Raw genomic sequence first — 18,334 nt, 5'->3', positions numbered from 1 at the left:
TATAACAGATTTTAGCTAAACGATCGGAGAAATCAAATCCTGCAGGGCTGGATGACAGGTCCAGGTGGGCTGGGTTGGGCTGTTGCTGAGAAAGAATAGTGACTGCTTCGTAGTGATGTCAGAAAGTTACGGAAGTGCTGACAGCTAGTTTGAAAGCTCAATCTGCGCATTTCTCTGTGGACTGCAGCTTTGATACTAAACCTGCTTTATCGTCCTATGGTTGTCTACCTTTATGCCATGCCTGTGTTAGTATTTGTATTTGTTTTAACATTTAATATTTTCGCTACTGCTGCGATTTTCTTCCAGATAGTTCCAGATAACTGTATGTAGTAAGCAGGATCGCTGCTGTGTTGTATCAAGCTCTGGTAAAGTGGACATTCATTTGTGGTTCTGTGATGAATTGATCATTAAAACAGTGCGGAGGAGGCACTAAGAGGAAGAGGGACTTTCAGGAGCACAGAGCAGCAGAGGCATCAGAGAAATGTGAGGGAACAAGGCTGTCGCCCCCCGCCCCCCCTCCTTGGAAGTGTGTCAGTTGGCGAGAGGTGAGGAATGGCTAGGCTGTTGCTCCATTATCAGCGTCTAGGTTGCAGTGTGTCAGGGTCAAGGGGAACAAGATGAGAGGGAGAGGGGAGGAGGAGGAGAGGGGGCAGAGGAGGAGGTGGGGGTGTGCAGAGGGAGGAGGACCACACCTGGCGAAGCCACGCTCCAGGAACGTGGTGGAGCGCACGCTCTGCAAACACGAGCCAGGAGAAGTCGGGAGTTTAGAGCTGCACAGCCAGTTCCAGCCTTGACATGAATCCTGACTGACGTTACCACTTTAGGCCAGAACCACACCGCATGTGTGTGTGTGTGTGTGTGTGTGTGTGTGTGTACTTAATCTGCAGTCTAAACACATTACATTAATGCACACAAGTGGCCTCACTAGAACAACAGCACTACACAGATGGTACGTAGGTCCTTCACCAAATATACTAAACTCTGGATGCATGAATCAAACACATCAACATAATGGCGATATCAGTCAGCACCACATCCCGGCTTCAGCACATCAAAGTAAAAGCACCTTTTATAAGTTAATGTGAGTCATGCACCGGCTGCCTACTGTGGTGTCTTTTCATCACTGAGTACACATTATTCCTCAACAACTCCACTGCCTCCATCAGCTCTTTGTATGTTTGGACAATTCTCAGATTTGATGTCAGAGCTGTTTCCACCGCTGAGATGCATGTGACGCATTTCAGCTCACAAACCGGAACAAGGTCGCTGGTTTGAATAACAAGCAATAGCAGAGAGATGGACACAAACACCTTCAAAGCCGTGTATATCCATGTTGCGCACGTGTTGTTTACCTGCAGCTTTTTTTTTCTTCTCGTGACTGCCCTGTATGGTTTTTTAGTATGTGCCACTTTTTTTCATCATGTATTTGTTTTAACTGATTTCTTGTCATTTGGCCCACAGTGTTGTAAACCTTCTTTGATGGAGCTCTAATTATCGGTTGCCAAACAGCATGGCCTTCACAAGCTGCGTGGTGTTTATCTAAGGTTTTGATATGTGAAATGCCAGTGTGCTCCACACGTGCAACTGGTTGCATACTAATTTTACAGTTTGGTACAATCTGTGGCCCACAGTGGACTCATCTTTGGTGAAAGCTATAAAAAGATGTACACATACAGTATATTTACATATACTGTATATTTGTATATTTACATATACTGTATGTAACATAGTTAAAAGGTTATATCCCACTGAATATTTACTGTCTATATACTCCCCTAAATCTGTGCCTGCATCACAGAGCAGAGCAGTAATGAATCTGTGTATGACAGTTGTAGGAGCCATTTTAGCTTTTATTTTGGTGTTTTGTATGTGGTGGTTTTATTGTTGTAACCTCCGTTGGCACTGGAAGTGGCGTCACGCACTTCCGGGTCACGGGGTGATTTAAACCCAGGACAATCAGGGCCAGGTGTTACTGGTCCAAGGCACACAGTTTTTGACCGTGTTTGATGTGTCGTTTTGTGTCCTGACTGCCACTACGAAAGACGTATTTGTTGTAATAAATGTTGTTTTTACTAGTGTAACCTCGTTTTGGGCACTCATTGTTTTACCGCACGCATCCAAACACCGAAGAACAGCGACCATGCCCATCTTATTGGTACAAGAAGGGCACTACAACAGTAATTAAAATAAAGTAGTGTGTGTGTGTGTGTTCTTGTACATGCTACGTTGTGAGGACCGGAACGAGTTTTTAACCAACAGAGTGAGGACATTTTTGGGAAGTGAGGACATTTTGGCCGGTCCTCACTTTTTCCAAGGGCTGTTTGAGGGTTAAGACGTTAGATTATTAGGTTTATATTTGGTTAAGACTGGTTAAGGTTAGGCATTTGTTTTGGATGGTTAAGGTTAGGGTAAGGGGCTAGGGAATACATGACAATGACATGTCCTCACAAAGATAGATTTACAAGGATGTGTGTGTGTGTGTGTGTGAGAGAGAGAGAGAGAGAGAGAGAGGCCTAAAATTGTGTGTAGGCCTATAGTATGTGTGAGTATTAGTAGCCCAAAGTGTATATGTGTGAGTGTGATTATAATGTTACAAAGGGTGTTACAAAATGGCCTGAGCGGTCACTTGGAGGTTGGAGTTGTTGCTCCAGCAGTAACGGCAGCATTAGTTAACAGCAGCAACAGTAGCAAAGTTAGCATTAGCTGCATGGAGCAGAGCACAATGTGGCCTGAATGTGAGTGTAGGTGTGTGTAGGTGCCACTCGGGGAGATCAGCTGATGTGGTGGCTTTAACGCCTTCATGTTCCTGCACTACAAAGCTGTGAACATCCTTGAACACGAGCACAATCATTTTTCAGAGGAATTCTTTTGTCATCTCGCCACACAACAACAACAAAACAGCTCCGACAGCGGTCGACTGAACTCAGTCAGCTGTCGTACATCACGTACGCCCCTGTCTGCTCATCATGGTGGACTGACATGAACTGAACCCACTGACATCTGCAGGGAAATCAGTGACACTGACTCCTTTAGAGAGAGTGGAAGAAAAGCTCTTAGCTCATGTTATAACACACTATGGGCCTTAAAATTAAGGTAAAAAACAAACAAACAAAAAACTGGTGATAGGCTAATAGGTATACTACTACTGATCCTTAGCGAACTGATTGATGATCAGTGTTAGACTATGACATTAAACTAGTCCATGAGAGTAAAATGCAGTTTAACCCTGTGAAGCCTGAACCATGAAATAATTGTCGGAAAATTCTAATTTTTTGAAATTGGACCCTCTACCTTCTGACAAAAAATGTAAAAAAATAAAATAAAATAAAAACAATTTAAAAAAAAATTGCATAGCAGATTTGCATGGAAAATTAACTTACATACCTGCTGTAAATCTATTTTGATACACACATTTTCAACACGGTTTTACTATAAAAAAACTTAGTTATGAAATATTAAGTAATTTTACTTTGCCTCAATGCAGTAACTATTCTTATTGAAGTTTCAGTAAACAATTTTCTTACCTTAACTTTTTCAAAATTGGCAAAAATATTCATAAGAAAACACATTTGGGTCACTGACTGACAGCGGCCATATTGGACGTCCCAAGTGAAGGCCTAGCTGGTGCATAAATAACTGCACCCTGGTGGATTGTCTGGTTTTTCAGGGGGAAAAAATCACAGTGAGGATATAGAGGTCTCAAAAACTCTTGTATTTTCATGTATCAAATTTAAAACAAATGGCGACAAGAGATTGAAGGAAATAAAGTGAAATCAAACCAGTGTTATACTGACAGATCCATGACTGTGATCAAAGCCGTGGTGAGTTTGTGGTCCAGGATGTCAGTGTGTGATGTGTTTCATCAAAGAGAAAAGAGGGTGCAGGACTTTTGGTACAGATAACACAATCACCATGGTTAGCATTTGTGAAGGGCAGCGTCTCTTACTGTGTGCCAAGGTGAGGCCAGAAACACCAACAAATAAACACCCTTCACACTGATATCACATGTCTGTTCTCCTGTGAGATGGTTATCTCCCCGCAGATAGCCAGGTCGTGCTCTCTTATATAATCACGTACGAAATCCATCCTCTGAGCAACCCCCCACCCCAGCCTCAGCCGTTTAACAGTGTTGTTGTGCCCAGGGGGATCAACAGCCTTGACTGGTTCTGATCTGATTAGAGCCTTTTTTGGAGGGGTGGTGGTGGTGGTGGTTGGTGGTGTGTGAGTTCAGTTGGGGTGGGTGGCCTGTCAAAAACCACTCAGTCAACCTTGAGGAGATAAAGCGTCGCCTGCTGGACCTCCGGCCTGCTCGTACTCGTGATGTAATCAGTAGCCCCCGCTGACAACCATCACTCACTGACAAAATAATCTGTGTGTACGTATGTGTGTGCGCATGCATGTCATAGACTGTGTGTGTTGGTTGATTGGATGTTCAGGCTGAGCTGCATCCACTGCTCCTGTCCATCTGTGGACAGCATTATCTTCTGATTCAGCCGATCTCCCTGAAATTACAAATACTGTATAGTTTAAATTGTTTCCAGGGAACACTAAACAGTGACTGGGACACATTTATTCAATGCTGTTTTGGCTTTAAAAGGATAGGACTATATGATAGAATAGCAAATATAAGCTTTGGGCTTCAGCAAATTCCATTTTTCAATCACTGTATGATTTTTTTTTTTGTGTGAGAAATGTATGGTTGCAAATATGTGCTGGCTAAAATGTCCACATTTTAGACGTTTTTGATGTTGGTGTTGTGTGACCGAAATAAACAATTTCATTTATTCATTCAAAAGTTCAATGCATCTAACAAGTGCACATGGATGTGTTATAATACTTCCATGCAAGTGCCTCACATTCAGATTCACCATTTTTTTGTTCAAAATAACACACCATGTATTATCTAGATTAAAAATGTTTACCAGTAATTTACAGCAAATGAGCTCTGGATCTGGCACTTTTAAAAACAGGCAGTAACACTTTTTTGTGTTTATTTTAATGATATTATCTTACTTTGAAAACCACCGTGGTTTTAAAAAAAAAAACTAATGCAATTACTGCAATCACAAATTAACACCTTGAAAAAAAAAAAGAAAAAAAGAAAACCACCGTGGTGTATCCTGAGCAGGAGGTCAGGGACAAGTACATCCAAACTCTATTCCATGCAGCTTTCAGCTCTATACACTCCGAGCCTTGTTATCGCTCAATACGCTCACTATCACCGACTGAATAGACCATCATCACATCACTTTCCATCATCGCTGTGTATGAAAAGTCAGGAAAAAAGTAGGACACTCTGTGTACACTTGCATAATGTTCACATTTATTTGGTTTCAAGTCCTAACACATTCTAAACATGCTTTTAACACGTAATGGATCACATTCTTCACAGGTAGTTAAAGTAACAAGAGCAGACAAGAGATTTCTGAAGAGAAAAACATGAAGGCGTTTCCATTGTCTGATCACAGATGATGACAGTGTGTAAAATCTATTTCTTCCCTGAGATATGTCGAGATTCTTTTACTCTTTTACCCCCTCCCCTCCCCGCCCCAAACTCTTCTCATCTTGTGCTCCAGTACAACAGGGCTCTCACAGTGTTACAGCACCAGGGTGGGATGCATTGTGTTGGTTCACCTGCACTGGGAATTGCGGGATGAGGGTTGTAAAATGCAATGTTCAATGATGAAGTTGTAAATAAAGCCAGATTTAAATCTATTTTTTCTTTGTTAAAAACAGAATATGTATGGCAGGGCCCAGCTAGGATCTAGTGGATGTGTAAAGTGATGAAGTGTTGAGGTGCATCCCCAGATTTCTGCAGGCTAGAGGAATGACGTCGGTATCAGCTAAGCGAGGCAGACAGTTTCCATTCAAAAGCCAAATGAATCCAACCCCGGTGATAACACTGCACTAGTGTGTCTGTGGTCGCGTGCCACAGCGTCAGGGTCACACGAGCAAGTGAAAGCATGTAAACAGGAGGAGATGTCAGTTTGACCACAGCTACACTCTCCAATTGATAATCGATCACGAGCAGCATCGACAGATATGATATGATAACAGTCCCCGTGGTTACGGCTCCACGTCACCTTGAACCGCCTTGGCAGCGAGCAACAACCATGGAGCACAACAGAAAAACTAAACAAAACAACACACATACACACACACACACACACACACACGCACACTGGGATATCATGATGTGGTGAATACAGTGTACAAAACAAACAGCCATCCACAAGATTACAAGACGTACTTCAAAAAGGTCAGCACAGGAAAATAAAGCACTGCAGCAAGAACGCGTTACGTGAATGCTTAATCAGTACGCTGACATTGTCATTGACATTCTTTCATCTTTGGTATTGGATTCACAATGACAGGGCAGGAGTGAAATAAAAGATGACGTGAATGAAGAATGAAACAAAGTTAAAAAAAAAAAAAAGAAAAAAAAGGAGGAAGAGGATCCCTACAGGGGAGACTGAGAGGGGTCGTGATGAGAAGAAATAAGTCTGAGGTACAGAGGAATATGAGGCAACATGTTCTCGCATTTAAGAAAAAAGACGAAGAAAACAGGTATCAGCACTTGTTTCTAAAGCTGAGAGGTCACTGAGTGAAAAAAGAGACACAAAATAACAGAACATTGGTGCAATGAAACCAATAAATAAGACAAAAAAAATCACCTATTTGAAAGTAACATGATGACAAATAAAGAGGTAGTTTCAGTACAGAAATTGCAAATGACATCCCTTGTCTGCAAAAAAATACAAATACAGAAAATAAAAAAAGAACACTTTCTTCAGCACATGTGTATCAAAATATGCCAGTTAGGAAGTCAGAGCAGTGGCAGTAAGGTAGCTATGGTGAAGTTTTTTATTTTTTTTATTTTTTATTTTATTTTATTTTTTTAAGTTGATTAGCGTCTGCTGCTGCGACATTAAAGGAAAAAATCCCACTTCAGATCCTCTTCCACCGTCAGATCTCAGTGGTCTGTGATGTTCAGTGCATTCCTGGAGTTACTCTGAGATGAACTGACTTTGTTGTTGCCCACCCTGAACCTTAGCAGCATGCTACACTTCCCAAACTGTTTATATGTGTGTACAGAGCGGCTGACCTGTTGAACATCAGTGCAAGAAAAGAAAAAAAAAAATCAGCTCTAGCGGGAAAAAATAGCTGACATTTTAATATCATGTATTTGACATTATCAAACTCCACTGAAGTGGTTTGTTAGCGGTGGGAAGGACACTAAAGGGGATTTTTTCCTTTAACATGATACATCACATCACTCAGGTCTTTGTTACATAAAAGCATCTATCCCTGAGAACATGTGGATTAAAGAGTCAGATCACCAAAGTTTCACTAGCACATTTTCTCACATGGTCTCCAGCCCTGCAATTAATTTTGGCTTTATTTACTCAGGTTATTGAAATATCTGATAATAACATTTTAACAATCCGACAAAAACCTTTCAGAAACAGCATCCTTGATACTCACTGATGATTATTTTTTAATGGGGACTATTTCTTTGCCAGAAAGTGGATCCAAAGAAACCAGTCAAAATTTTAAATGTAACTTTTTTTGTGTGTGTGAACATGACAAACTAAATTCCCTCTGTATCCATTTTATTGAGTTAAAAAGCAGGAATCTCAAAACTTCAAACCAAAACCATCTCCATGGTGACATAACCACCCGGAGATGAGCGAGAAAATACTTTCCTGTGGGTGAAATGACTCTTTAACCTAAGAAGCCTGTGTGATGGATGATGTACATTTCACTGCATGGAGAGAAACAATATTCTCCACGCAGCCGAGGTAGCTGCTCTGAGAACACTGCTGGTAGAAAATGAGTGTTTAGTTTAATTCCAGCCTGGAACCAACAATGGCTCCAAAACGTCACATTTGCATTGTAAAAACGTCTCAAACAAAAATACATAAAAGACTTCAGGTATTGTCCATATAAAACGTGGCTGACCTCGCCTGAGTAATACTTTTTTTTCCTTTTTTTTAAAATCATAAACCACTGTGGACAAGGAATGAGTTATTAATAATCACGTCCCCCCCCCCCCAACAACAACAAAAAAAAGAAAAGAAATCATTCAAAATTTTTAGAAAATGACAGGGGCTGTCTTTTCACTCCGAACAAAAAAGCGAAAAACAACAAAAACCCAAAACATTCACAATAACTACAAAGGTACATGAAAATGTATATAAATCAAATGAAAAGAGGCTAACTGAGACATTTGAAAGAGGAACACTGCATTGGACTGGTGGTGGTGTTAAGGCTGCACAGACAGATGGATGGAAACGATCCATCCATCATTATCAATGCCAAGAGAAATAAAATCCACACTGCATGTCTCACCTTCAAACTACATCCATTTTCACTGAATGAAGGGGGAGGGGGGGGGGCCTTGAGGGAAATAAAGTGGAAAAGGAAAACACATTTTTCTACAGAGGACCTACAATGTCCTGGAACCTACGTCTACTAATACTACAAGTACATCAGCATGGTCACTGAGGAACTCCTGAATGCAATACATAACACTCACTTTACCCTGTTTAGATCCAGGTCGGCAGGGACCTGAGAGAGAGGAACACACTGAGGTGGGCAGTGGCCGAGGTCAAGGGTCAAGGTCTCCCAACCTCACCGTCGTGTGCAAAAAAGAGAGTCGTTTGCGAGGACTGCATTTTTTTGTCTGAATTTCAAAATTGTTCGTACGTCATGAAACGGCTAAAAACCTGAAGGATCCACGAAGACGCTTCAAGCGGTCTGAAATGATCATCTTATACTTCAAAAATAAAGACCATTTTCTATGGCTTTCTTTTTTTAAACAATGTGCATATCTGTCACAGACGGTGCGCAAGCCGGAGGTGAGTCACCTAAATTCTCTAAACCCGGCCTGGATCCACGGAGACATGGTCCAGACCGCTCACACTGAGTTTACTCGTATCAGGTTATCACTGTTTCATGGGGGTTTATTTGTGCCTGAGCAGATATTACCGGCTAACCCTGAACCAGATCTTGGGTCCACACTTTGTAGTGCCCCTGCGATTGGGGCCGGGCTGGACTTAAAACTGCTACTGGTCTTTGGTATGTGCAAAATTTTGATTGGACCTGACAAGACCTGAACACAGTCTAAGTTCCTCTGAAAGAAGCCACTGAAACATTTGACGCTAACAGACGCTAGGGCTTCACACCATTAACCCAAGACTCCTGACATCTGTTCAGATTTAGATCCAGATGTTGTCTGTTCCACTTTGGTTTTACTACATCAAGCGGGCGTTCACTGACCCATGATGGGAGTCGTGCGTGTTTCATTCATTTGGTTTGTTCTGAATTGATTTAAGAAGTCGACATTACGCCAAACTCCACACCAAGCATTAGTAACGAAGACCTTAAACTCAGGTGACGGTGCGTGCATAACAACGTGCACGTGTTTAGCAGCATTTAGAATGAAACCCGGCGACATACTCGTCTGTCCAGCAGAGGGTTCTCCCCCGACACAGATTGATTCATTTCTTATCCTGATCCTTCATTGATAAGAAATCTTTTTTTTTTTTTGTGAAGCTATCAGCTCCTTACCCATCAATGGGTGTTTGAAAAAAGCATTGCATAACACTTTGGTCAAAAAAAAGAGAAAACAATTAAACTAAAAACAGCAAACCTAGGGTCCTCTTCTTCCCTGCGATAAAGCCTTATGTCCCCAGTCTATGATTGTAAAAAAAATACCCGTATGCTCCTTTATCAATGAAGATCCCACAGATCCAACAGCTGTCACCTTAACTCATGGAATGTTAAATTGACAAGACCACCTCCCGTTAGCAGGATGTCTGAGAGTCCATGCAGATAAAATAGCTCGATTTTCCTAACTACATTTTTGCATTTTCAGTGTAACGCGACACTGTTTTTCAATCTTTGATTTATGCAGCTCCTTTCTGAACATTCAGTCTCTGATTGAGGTGCCGAAGCATCCACAGGGGATTTGGTTTTAGACTGGGCCACTCTTCATTTAACAGCAAAAAAGGTACCTGAAAATACATAACATCATAACATCTTCCTGAGGTAGTCTCACAACACGCATCATGTGTCTATCCGCCCCCGTCTGAATAAAATAAACTCTTTTAAAGTCTAGCTCTAACAATGGCAACACTGACACATTGAGCAAACTGGATACACACTTGTAAACTCCAAAGACCAATGCATCTACGAGCATTTGTTTTGTACAGAAGCATGTGCACAGTGTAAATCAGCATACATTCAGCTCTGTCATGTAATAAATATATAAAGAAAAAAGTTACAAAAAACAAACTAGCTGCTTGTCACATTCACAAGAGGGGAGACCAATCCCTCGACTCGGGCGTCGGGGGGAGGTGGGGCCTAGTTTCCGGCGGAGGTGGTCACGCAGGGCAACGGGCCGGTCCTGTAGCTGGTCAGGCTGGATTTGCAGGAGTGCAAGACTGCTTTGAACAGGAGCGGGAGCTGCTCCAGAGGGACATTCACCAGCTTCCCTGGAAAAAACAAAAGCCAACACTCGCTAATTAGCTCAGCTTTGTAAATGAATTTGAAAGTGGATGAATTTTAGATGATGAAATAATGTGCAGATCAGGCAGAGGCTGTATCAGAAATCCAGGGCTGTCTATATGCCCCTGTTTACACCTGGAGTTAAATGAATTAAAAATGAATAGAAACCCTTGAGACAAGTCTGGGGAGACAAAATCTGGAGCTGAGAGATTTTAGAGGCAGCCATGTTCATCACAACTTAACATTAAAGGAGACATATCATGCCCCTTTTCCGCAAATGCAAATAGTTCCCAAAGACATGTCTGTGACATGCTACGGTCAAAATACCCCAAGGATCAAACATCACAGCTCTTTTCACCCTCTAAAAACAGCCCTGTTCAAAATGGCTGGTTTCAGTGCCTGTCCCTTTAAATTCAAGTGAGGGGAACAGCTCATCAAACCATATGTTTTCAACCTCAGAAGCCTGCAAATTACAGATTTTCTTTTCTCAATTCTCACATTTTGGGGTCCGGAAGGCAAGCCAAACACCCAAAGAGCCCTCAAAGAGTGATATTTACATAATATGCCCCCTTTAAGACAGAGGATCCTAAAGGGCTATCTGTAGGCTTAAAGTGTGGTTGTGTGATAGAAGCATTTGTTGGTGACTTACACCCAAGAAGAGCTTGAGCCATTGTTGATTTGACTATACAAAAGGTTGTAATATGTGTATCTTCTGAGCGACTATTTCTTCAGGAGAGACTCGAGGCTCTAGTGAGTTGCTATCAGAAAGTGATGGGACAGGCTTAGACAGTTAGCATGCCAACTTTAGAACAAGAATAAAGGCCACAGAGAAAAGGGTTTTGTGCTTGTTTTCACCTCTGGCAGATTTTTATATGTTAAGTTAAGTGCTGAACTCACAACGTCACTGCTAAATAAGCAGCTGTTAATGCTAATGTCGGCTATTTGGCAATAGCAAAAACTTAGAAATAGCTCCTTTAAATGCTCTCTATACAAGTTATGGGCCTTACCTGCGATGCAGCGGATCTCCGGCAGACACATCATGATCTCAGGGAAGCGTTTGGGCTGGTGCGGGTACTTATACTCAGTGTAGTCCTGACACACATACCAGTAGCGCTTGTTCAGCTGCTCAAGCTGGGAGGTATTGGACAGGCCTCTGATATCTGCAATGATGTGAATGGTAGGAGAGAGTCATGTGGGGGATTACATGTGGGGGGTCAAGAAAAGCTTGGATCCAGTATCAGTAGACCTTGTGCTGTTACCTTGGTTGAGGAAGTTGATGGCTTTCATACAGGCGTACTCCTCGTTACTGATCTTCAACTGGTGGAACTTGCGAAACAGATATATCAGCCTCTCCATGACTTCCATCCCGTCCTCGCTGAAGCTGAGGGATCATACACACAGAAGCTTGTGGTTAGAGTTTGGGTTAGTAGCGTTTTAAAGATGAAGATGAGTTTTACGTTTAGCGAGCTGAAGCGGAGAAAAAGAATGTAAAATCCCCTCAACGTCATTATCTTCCGTGCTTCAATGAACAGGCAGAATGGAGGGAGGGAATGTGTCAGATCGACTGGATGTGCTTAACAAACGTCTTCCTAATCCCACAGCTTTTTCAAAGTAACTTTAACTCCACTCATCAAACATCAGTTCCCTGTTTTTTCTGGCTCTAACCTCCCTCTGTAAATCAGACATTCACTCATAAATTCGAGGTAAATTGAGCAAAGCAGCAGCGCAGCAACACTGTATATTAGCAGGATGTGGGTCATGAGGTCAGATAATTCTGCTCTGATTTACAGAGAAATAAAAACCTCCCACTGCTCCTTTTCTACTTCACATGGGACACGTATGTATTTCACATGTGAGGTGGTGCTAGACACAGCTCTGTCCTGAGGAGTCCTCCCATTCACGCACCACTTCGCTGGCCCTCTGCCAACAACAACACATTGGGGGAATCAAACCGTCTGAGATACTGAGTGCACAAAAGGGGAACCTTTAATTCCTGATGTGAAATATCGAATTGGCAAAAACTCCTGCAGGTTAAATCAAATACTTAATATCTTGTGAATGTTAATAGCTCCACAAAAGAGAGGTGGGAGGCAAAAATGAGTCAGTGTAGGTGAGATATGACCAACGCATATGAATGAGAGTAATTTCTTCAGTCATTATTTTATATAGATAAAACTGCAGGGGAGAGTCTGGCAGATTATGCTTGTCAAACTGTACTTGTAACATATTTAAATGTTAACACACAGTCAATCGCCACCCCTGATTAAATCTTCATCATAGCATGTTACACTGATTGACACTGGTCAGATTGACTCATACTCCTGAACAGACACTGAACATCTTGATCATGCAACTCTCATCTTGTAAAGTAAATGTTGCTAAAACTATTGCGTTATGAGATCAAGACATTTAGGTTAAAGATGCTCACTGATGCTCACTTCTGTTGAAGTCATGTTCTGCCTATGCTCTTTGTTGAATTATTACAGACTAAGCATAGTGGGATAGGGTCACAGTTCCTCTTTATTTATCATGCTTTTGACCATTACTCCTATGCATATTAAAAAAACATAAGAATGTGACATAAAAAAACACTTGAAGGCAGCTCTAACTAAAGTCTTTCGCCCCTCTTTGACTCACCCCTGCAGCTCGTCGTCGGACGGCGTGTACTTGGCGGTGACGTCGGCCAGGTCTCCAAAGATCTGGGCGCTGTAGATGGTGAGGCAGGAGAGCAGGATGAGCTCCTGCCAGGTGGAGCTGAGCAGGCAGGTGTAGTCCTCTATGGAGAGCTCGCAGAAGAACGGCAGCTTCTTGATCCAGGAGATCTGGCGGAAGAGCAGCTCGTCCGCCAGGCGACACAGCAGGGCGAACAGCTCCACCTGTGTCACTTTGTACCTGAGAAACGCACGAGGCAACACGGGGTCAGAATGAGAGCTGTGGTGTAACGTGACGCAGGTTATTAGACAAACACATTTCAAATAAAATACTTTATGCGCTTTATATTCAAGGACATGCTGAACAGGAAGCGGTGACTCATACCCAGTCATAAACTCATAAACGTTCAGAAATGGAAATTGAATGTTGCTGCTCTAGACAGAGACAGAAGCTGACACTAGTTGATTTGATCTTAATTATTAAACAATATGTTAATGTATGTTATATCATTATTATAATGATATAACATGTTCAGAGTTACTTTATTGTATAGAAAATACAATTTCCTGTAATAACAGCACTGCACTACACTTAAATTATATCACTATTTCATTTTTATTAAACTAATGTAATTATATTTATATTACGTATCATGTCTCAGTGTTTGTTTTGATGTCATTTGTTTGCCCATTGTATGTACCCTGTGTGTTTTGCTTGTATGTGTTATGCACGATCACTAAATAAAGAAAAAAGCTGCTACTCTAACGGCCAATTCGTGTTCTGTGATCGATGATGAAAGAAAACGCTCTTCATTTGCACATCTATAGGACGGAGAGAGAATAAATTCAGTCGATCTATGAGTGTGTAATGGTGAATTGCACCACCAGGTGGCTCCTTTCTGCTCTCCGAAGACCAAAATAAATGAAAAACATCTTCAGGGTGTCCTACACAGAAAGAGCTGTTTAAATCTATATCTTGCTCTCCGCTCTTCACAGCACACATTTATAAGCTGGCTGCATATTAAACATGTCCTCGCGCACATATTCCTGGATTTTACATGGAGGCCAGTCTGCAGCTGGTTCAGCCTTCAGCAAATGTTTCAAACCTCTACATGGGCTGAGTGGCAGATGGAGATCAAACACCAGCAGGATGAATTCAAAGCGCCTTCCGTGATTGAAAAACCAAATAAACACAATCCTAGGCATTTTGATCTTGAAAATGAACAAATCAGCTTCATTTCAAAGAATCTCTCAGCCAGTTTGTAGTTAAGGAGACCAGACATGACAAACAACAGGCCTTTCAAACCTCCAATCATCTGATGGTCAAACACACACTGTTCTTTAGCCTGTATATGTACCCTACGTATTTTACTTGAGTGTAATACACATTTGTGTGAGTGTGTGAGTGTGTGTGTGCTGCATGTTCTTACCCATCTTCTATGAGCATAGGTGTGGCCAGCGGGGCCAGGTCTTCAGCAGCCACCAGCTGCAGCACCAGCGGGTGGGACTGGGGGTAGAGGCTGCGGGGCTGGGGCGCCAGGAGGCCAGACTGGGCGGCGTAGGTGAAGAGGTGGGGCAGGAGCTGGTAGTGTGTGGACATGGAGGTGTTGATGTACTGGTCCCTGAGGGCCGCTGTGTAGCCGTTCATTTCCACGGAGCGGCTGGATGCACACACACACACACACACACACACACACACACACACACACACACACACACACACACACACACACACACACACACACACACACACACACACACACACACACACACACACACACACACACACACACAGAGGTCGAAGGTTACACACACATTCAGCCTGGTGGAGCCACATTCTCATTTTATTTAATAACGAAATATACTGTAGACTGAGATTTCTCCTTTGTTTCCTGCCTTTCTGCTGTGCCACATCATGGTTTACAACCTTTAAGCTTTATCTAATGCACCAGGTTGGAGTCCTTGTGTCTTTTTTAATTAACCGTTTTTTACAATTTTTTTCTCAGAAACTTGTAGACAAAACTTTTTAGTGTGTGTGCTACCTGCATACCAAAGCCCCGGCTGCTCAGGCGTTCAGTTTTTGTTGTTCATTTCTGCTCAGATTTAATTTGATAAAACACATATTCTTCTGAATAGCTCCCGGGCCGCCGAGATAAACTTCATGTTTATACAAAAAAGACTCTAAAATAAATACCGTCATCCACGTATCTAGACAATATTTGTCCTTGATGAGCGCAGATAGACAATGCACTCGTCTCCATAGCGCACGCAGCAGATAGTGCTGCAAGTTCTTTGTGTTTTTGCTATCATCACCGAGCCCTAGGAGCTGCACATTCAGGCATTCTTAAGGCTGATGAATGCCTTAATTTCAGTCTGGGTGAGACCGGAACGAGGTGTTAGACAGTCAGGGCCGGCTCATTATCTCAATGATGGGGCCCTGCGCTGGCGCTGCGCAACTGAGTGGATGAGAGGAACAACTCACTTGGATGACAGAGTGGAGGCAGGTGACGGCTGGTTGCCCTCCGAGGCTCCGTTGCTGGGAGAGCTGTGGTCACTGTCGCCGTTGTTACCCCAGGTGTGCTCCGGGGCGTCCTCCTTGAACTCCTGCCCTGACATGATCCGCTCTATCTCCTCCTCTGTGATCTACATGGACACAAATAGAGAGTGACGGAGCTTAGTTTACAGCACATCCTCATACGAGTAAAAGCTCTGTGTGTGTGAGTCTCAGTTCAATTGATTAGCAGTGACGAGCTCCGAGCTGCCTCTCACTAAAATGCTGAGGAGCAAGGACACAGTCGCACAATGAAAGAGGGAGCTGCAGAGAGGACCAAAGGAGGGCAAACAGGTGTGTGTGTGTGTGTTTGACTGACTGCTACACACACACACACCTAAAACAATTACATCCTTGCAGGTCCGTGCAGGGAGAGAGCTCAGACAAAAAAGCCGTTTTTGAAAGGCATTAGCGAGCAGGAAAATGTGGTGTCTTGTGTCTGTGGCTGGGGTCAATTCACTTTCATTTCTATCAATTCAACACATACACTGCAACAGCAATTCATTCCATATTAATGACAGAGAGGTCCTCTTTTCATTAGGGTTTTAGAAATAAAGCTGTGTTTTGATGGAAGCAGGCGTTTCTGTGCGCGCGTGTCTTTGACTTGCTGAATTGAGCTGGGATGAATTGACCACATCCCTCCCCTGAATAGTGGCTCAGTGGTACTTAGCCTCGTGTCACCCATTCTCCTGACCATTTGCTCTCTCACCAGCGTTCATAATGAAGCCGGCGCTGAATGGAGGAATAATCAGCACTACGTGATTATACTGATGATATAACAAGGTCAGGACTCACTCTCATTACAACCTTCGCGAGTACACCTACATCATTAGCATTACAGCACTCCAGCTCGGTGTTATTTAAGTAAATGGTTTGTGCAGTAAAAATGCATTCATGGTAAGTGAGCTAACTCTGGGACCGAGCCAAAGGAATACATCTGTGAGCGGAGAGGGGGTCAGCGCGTGTCACGAAAACAACATTTCTGGTGATTATTGAACATGAAGTCAGTGATTTACCTGAACAGGCCCTATGCTTTTGTTCCTGCCTCCTGGCATACCGTCCTCCCTGATGGCTGCAAGACAAAAAGACAGGATTCATCCACTGACAAAACATGATCCATGACCACTCTCACAGCTCGACCTAGTGGCTAAAGCTGCGCAAACAGACATCCTTTAAATCCAGGGGGACTTTTTTGTTTTTTGTTGGCAGGAAATGTGTTATTTTCTGTGTTGTGGGACGAGCTTGTTAAAAACAGGAAATTTATTTAATAAAAGAGAACAAACTAAAACAAAAATCTTTGGAGAGTAACAAATTTAATCAAGTCTTTGAAGAGTTACTGATGAAAGACGGGGCCTTCAGCATGGAGGAGAAGGCCTGAAAGGTCAAGTTAGGATTTCTGTCCACTAGGTGGCATCGTATGCATGTGGCACAAAAATGAACTTTCACTAGCTCCTGAGTGACTGTGACAAAAATATCTATTTGGTAGAACTGGTACATTTCTGTCTCAGCTGTAAAGGCAGAGCAAATCTAAAACTTAAAGTAAATTATTGTAATTGAACCGATTCACTGGGACAGAAAATCCCATAGTCAGGGTACAGGAGGAAAAAGATAAATCAGACTTTGCTGGTTTGTGGATTTAAATTAGTTTTTTTTTGTTTAGTTTTTTCCATATGGTGTACTTTCTTAGATGGCTTTTTATAGCATTTGTTTATCTTATTGGTATAAAGGTGAAATCTTAATTAAAGCAGATATCAGTGGAATGTTTTTGTTAATATAAGTCCTAAATAGTCCTATTTTCCGTCAGCAATCACTTACATGAAGTATTTCAGCCTAAACACGAGTCTCTCCGTCACTCTGCTCTGCTGTAACCCGAGGAGAAAATTTTCCTTGTGGGATACAAGTGTTATCCAATGAGGGGAGAGAACGGCATGAAGGGCTGTGTGTGCAGCCAAGGGATGCGCGTGAATGTGGTGACGTAGCACGAGGACCAATTGATGCCTGACAAGGGCGGGGGCTGCTAACTCATGGTGCGTTCAAGGAAACTCGTACTTTGTGTTTTTCCTTCCTGTGAAGTCATACCAGTTCGATCTGGTGCGAGTTCACGGGTCGGAAGTTACGAGTGGCCGTTATAGGGAACTTTCACAGACAACAGGACGGTAAAAACACGAGCTACGGGTTACCTGGAACGCTACCAAGTCGTAGTTGTGACTTGAAGCTGTAACTTACGGTTTCAAAAGCCTGCCTTGAACACAGCATTAGCCGAAATGGCCGTGCCACTGATATCTGCTTTAACTTATCACATTTTATTTGAATAGTTCAGGACATATGATAACAGAAAAGAAAATGCTCACAGCATAAATATATGTACATTCATTGAAATGTAAATATGCAATCAGATGTAATCATAAAAAACAGGTAGAGATGTGCTTATATCAACAGCTACTGAGGCGTATACTGTATATAAATGCTTGACGCTCACAAGTGCAAAAAAAAAAAAGAGATTAAGTAAAACATTTACACATGAAGTCATATCAATAGGTTGGTTTTTGAACTGGCCTGTTGATCTGTGGTTTACTGTTGACTGTGTTCATGTGCTCTGGGCGTCTAATGGACTAAACTT

General features: G+C 42.4%; 1 protein-coding gene and 1 long non-coding RNA gene across 5 annotated transcripts in view; both read right to left on the bottom strand.

Moving 5' to 3' along the window:
* Positions 1-5,301: 5,301 nt before the first annotated feature.
* Positions 5,302-8,969, bottom strand: LOC146981272 (uncharacterized). The gene is made up of 2 exons (XR_015036577.1): positions 8,431-8,969; positions 5,302-8,400 (listed from the first exon to the last, which is right to left on the bottom strand). It is a non-coding gene; the product is annotated as an uncharacterized LOC146981272 (long non-coding RNA).
* A 933-nt stretch (positions 8,970-9,902) lies between these two features.
* Positions 9,903-18,334, bottom strand: part of nr6a1a (nuclear receptor subfamily 6, group A, member 1a) — a 75,582-nt gene continuing 67,150 nt past the window's right edge. For all 4 annotated transcript variants that reach the window (XM_085786339.1, XM_085786340.1, XM_085786342.1 and 1 more), the window contains 7 exons: positions 16,731-16,786; positions 15,646-15,806; positions 14,594-14,824; positions 13,150-13,404; positions 11,772-11,893; positions 11,520-11,672; positions 9,903-10,499 (listed from right to left, as the gene is read on the bottom strand). In XM_085786339.1, coding sequence (XP_085642465.1) covers positions 10,369-10,499; positions 11,520-11,672; positions 11,772-11,893; positions 13,150-13,404; positions 14,594-14,824; positions 15,646-15,806; positions 16,731-16,786 — 1,109 coding nt within the window. In that variant the 3' untranslated portion in view covers positions 9,903-10,368. The remainder of the gene's footprint in view (positions 10,500-11,519; positions 11,673-11,771; positions 11,894-13,149; positions 13,405-14,593; positions 14,825-15,645; positions 15,807-16,730; positions 16,787-18,334) is intronic.

Source organism: Trachurus japonicus, chromosome 9 (genome assembly GCF_045865225.1).
Source record: "Trachurus japonicus isolate A0001 chromosome 9, Traja_1.0".
NCBI classification, from domain to species: Eukaryota; Metazoa; Chordata; class Actinopteri; order Carangiformes; family Carangidae; genus Trachurus; species Trachurus japonicus.
The sequence above is the reverse complement of the archived record's forward strand: the minus strand, read 5'-3'. Positions and strand labels throughout refer to the sequence as shown.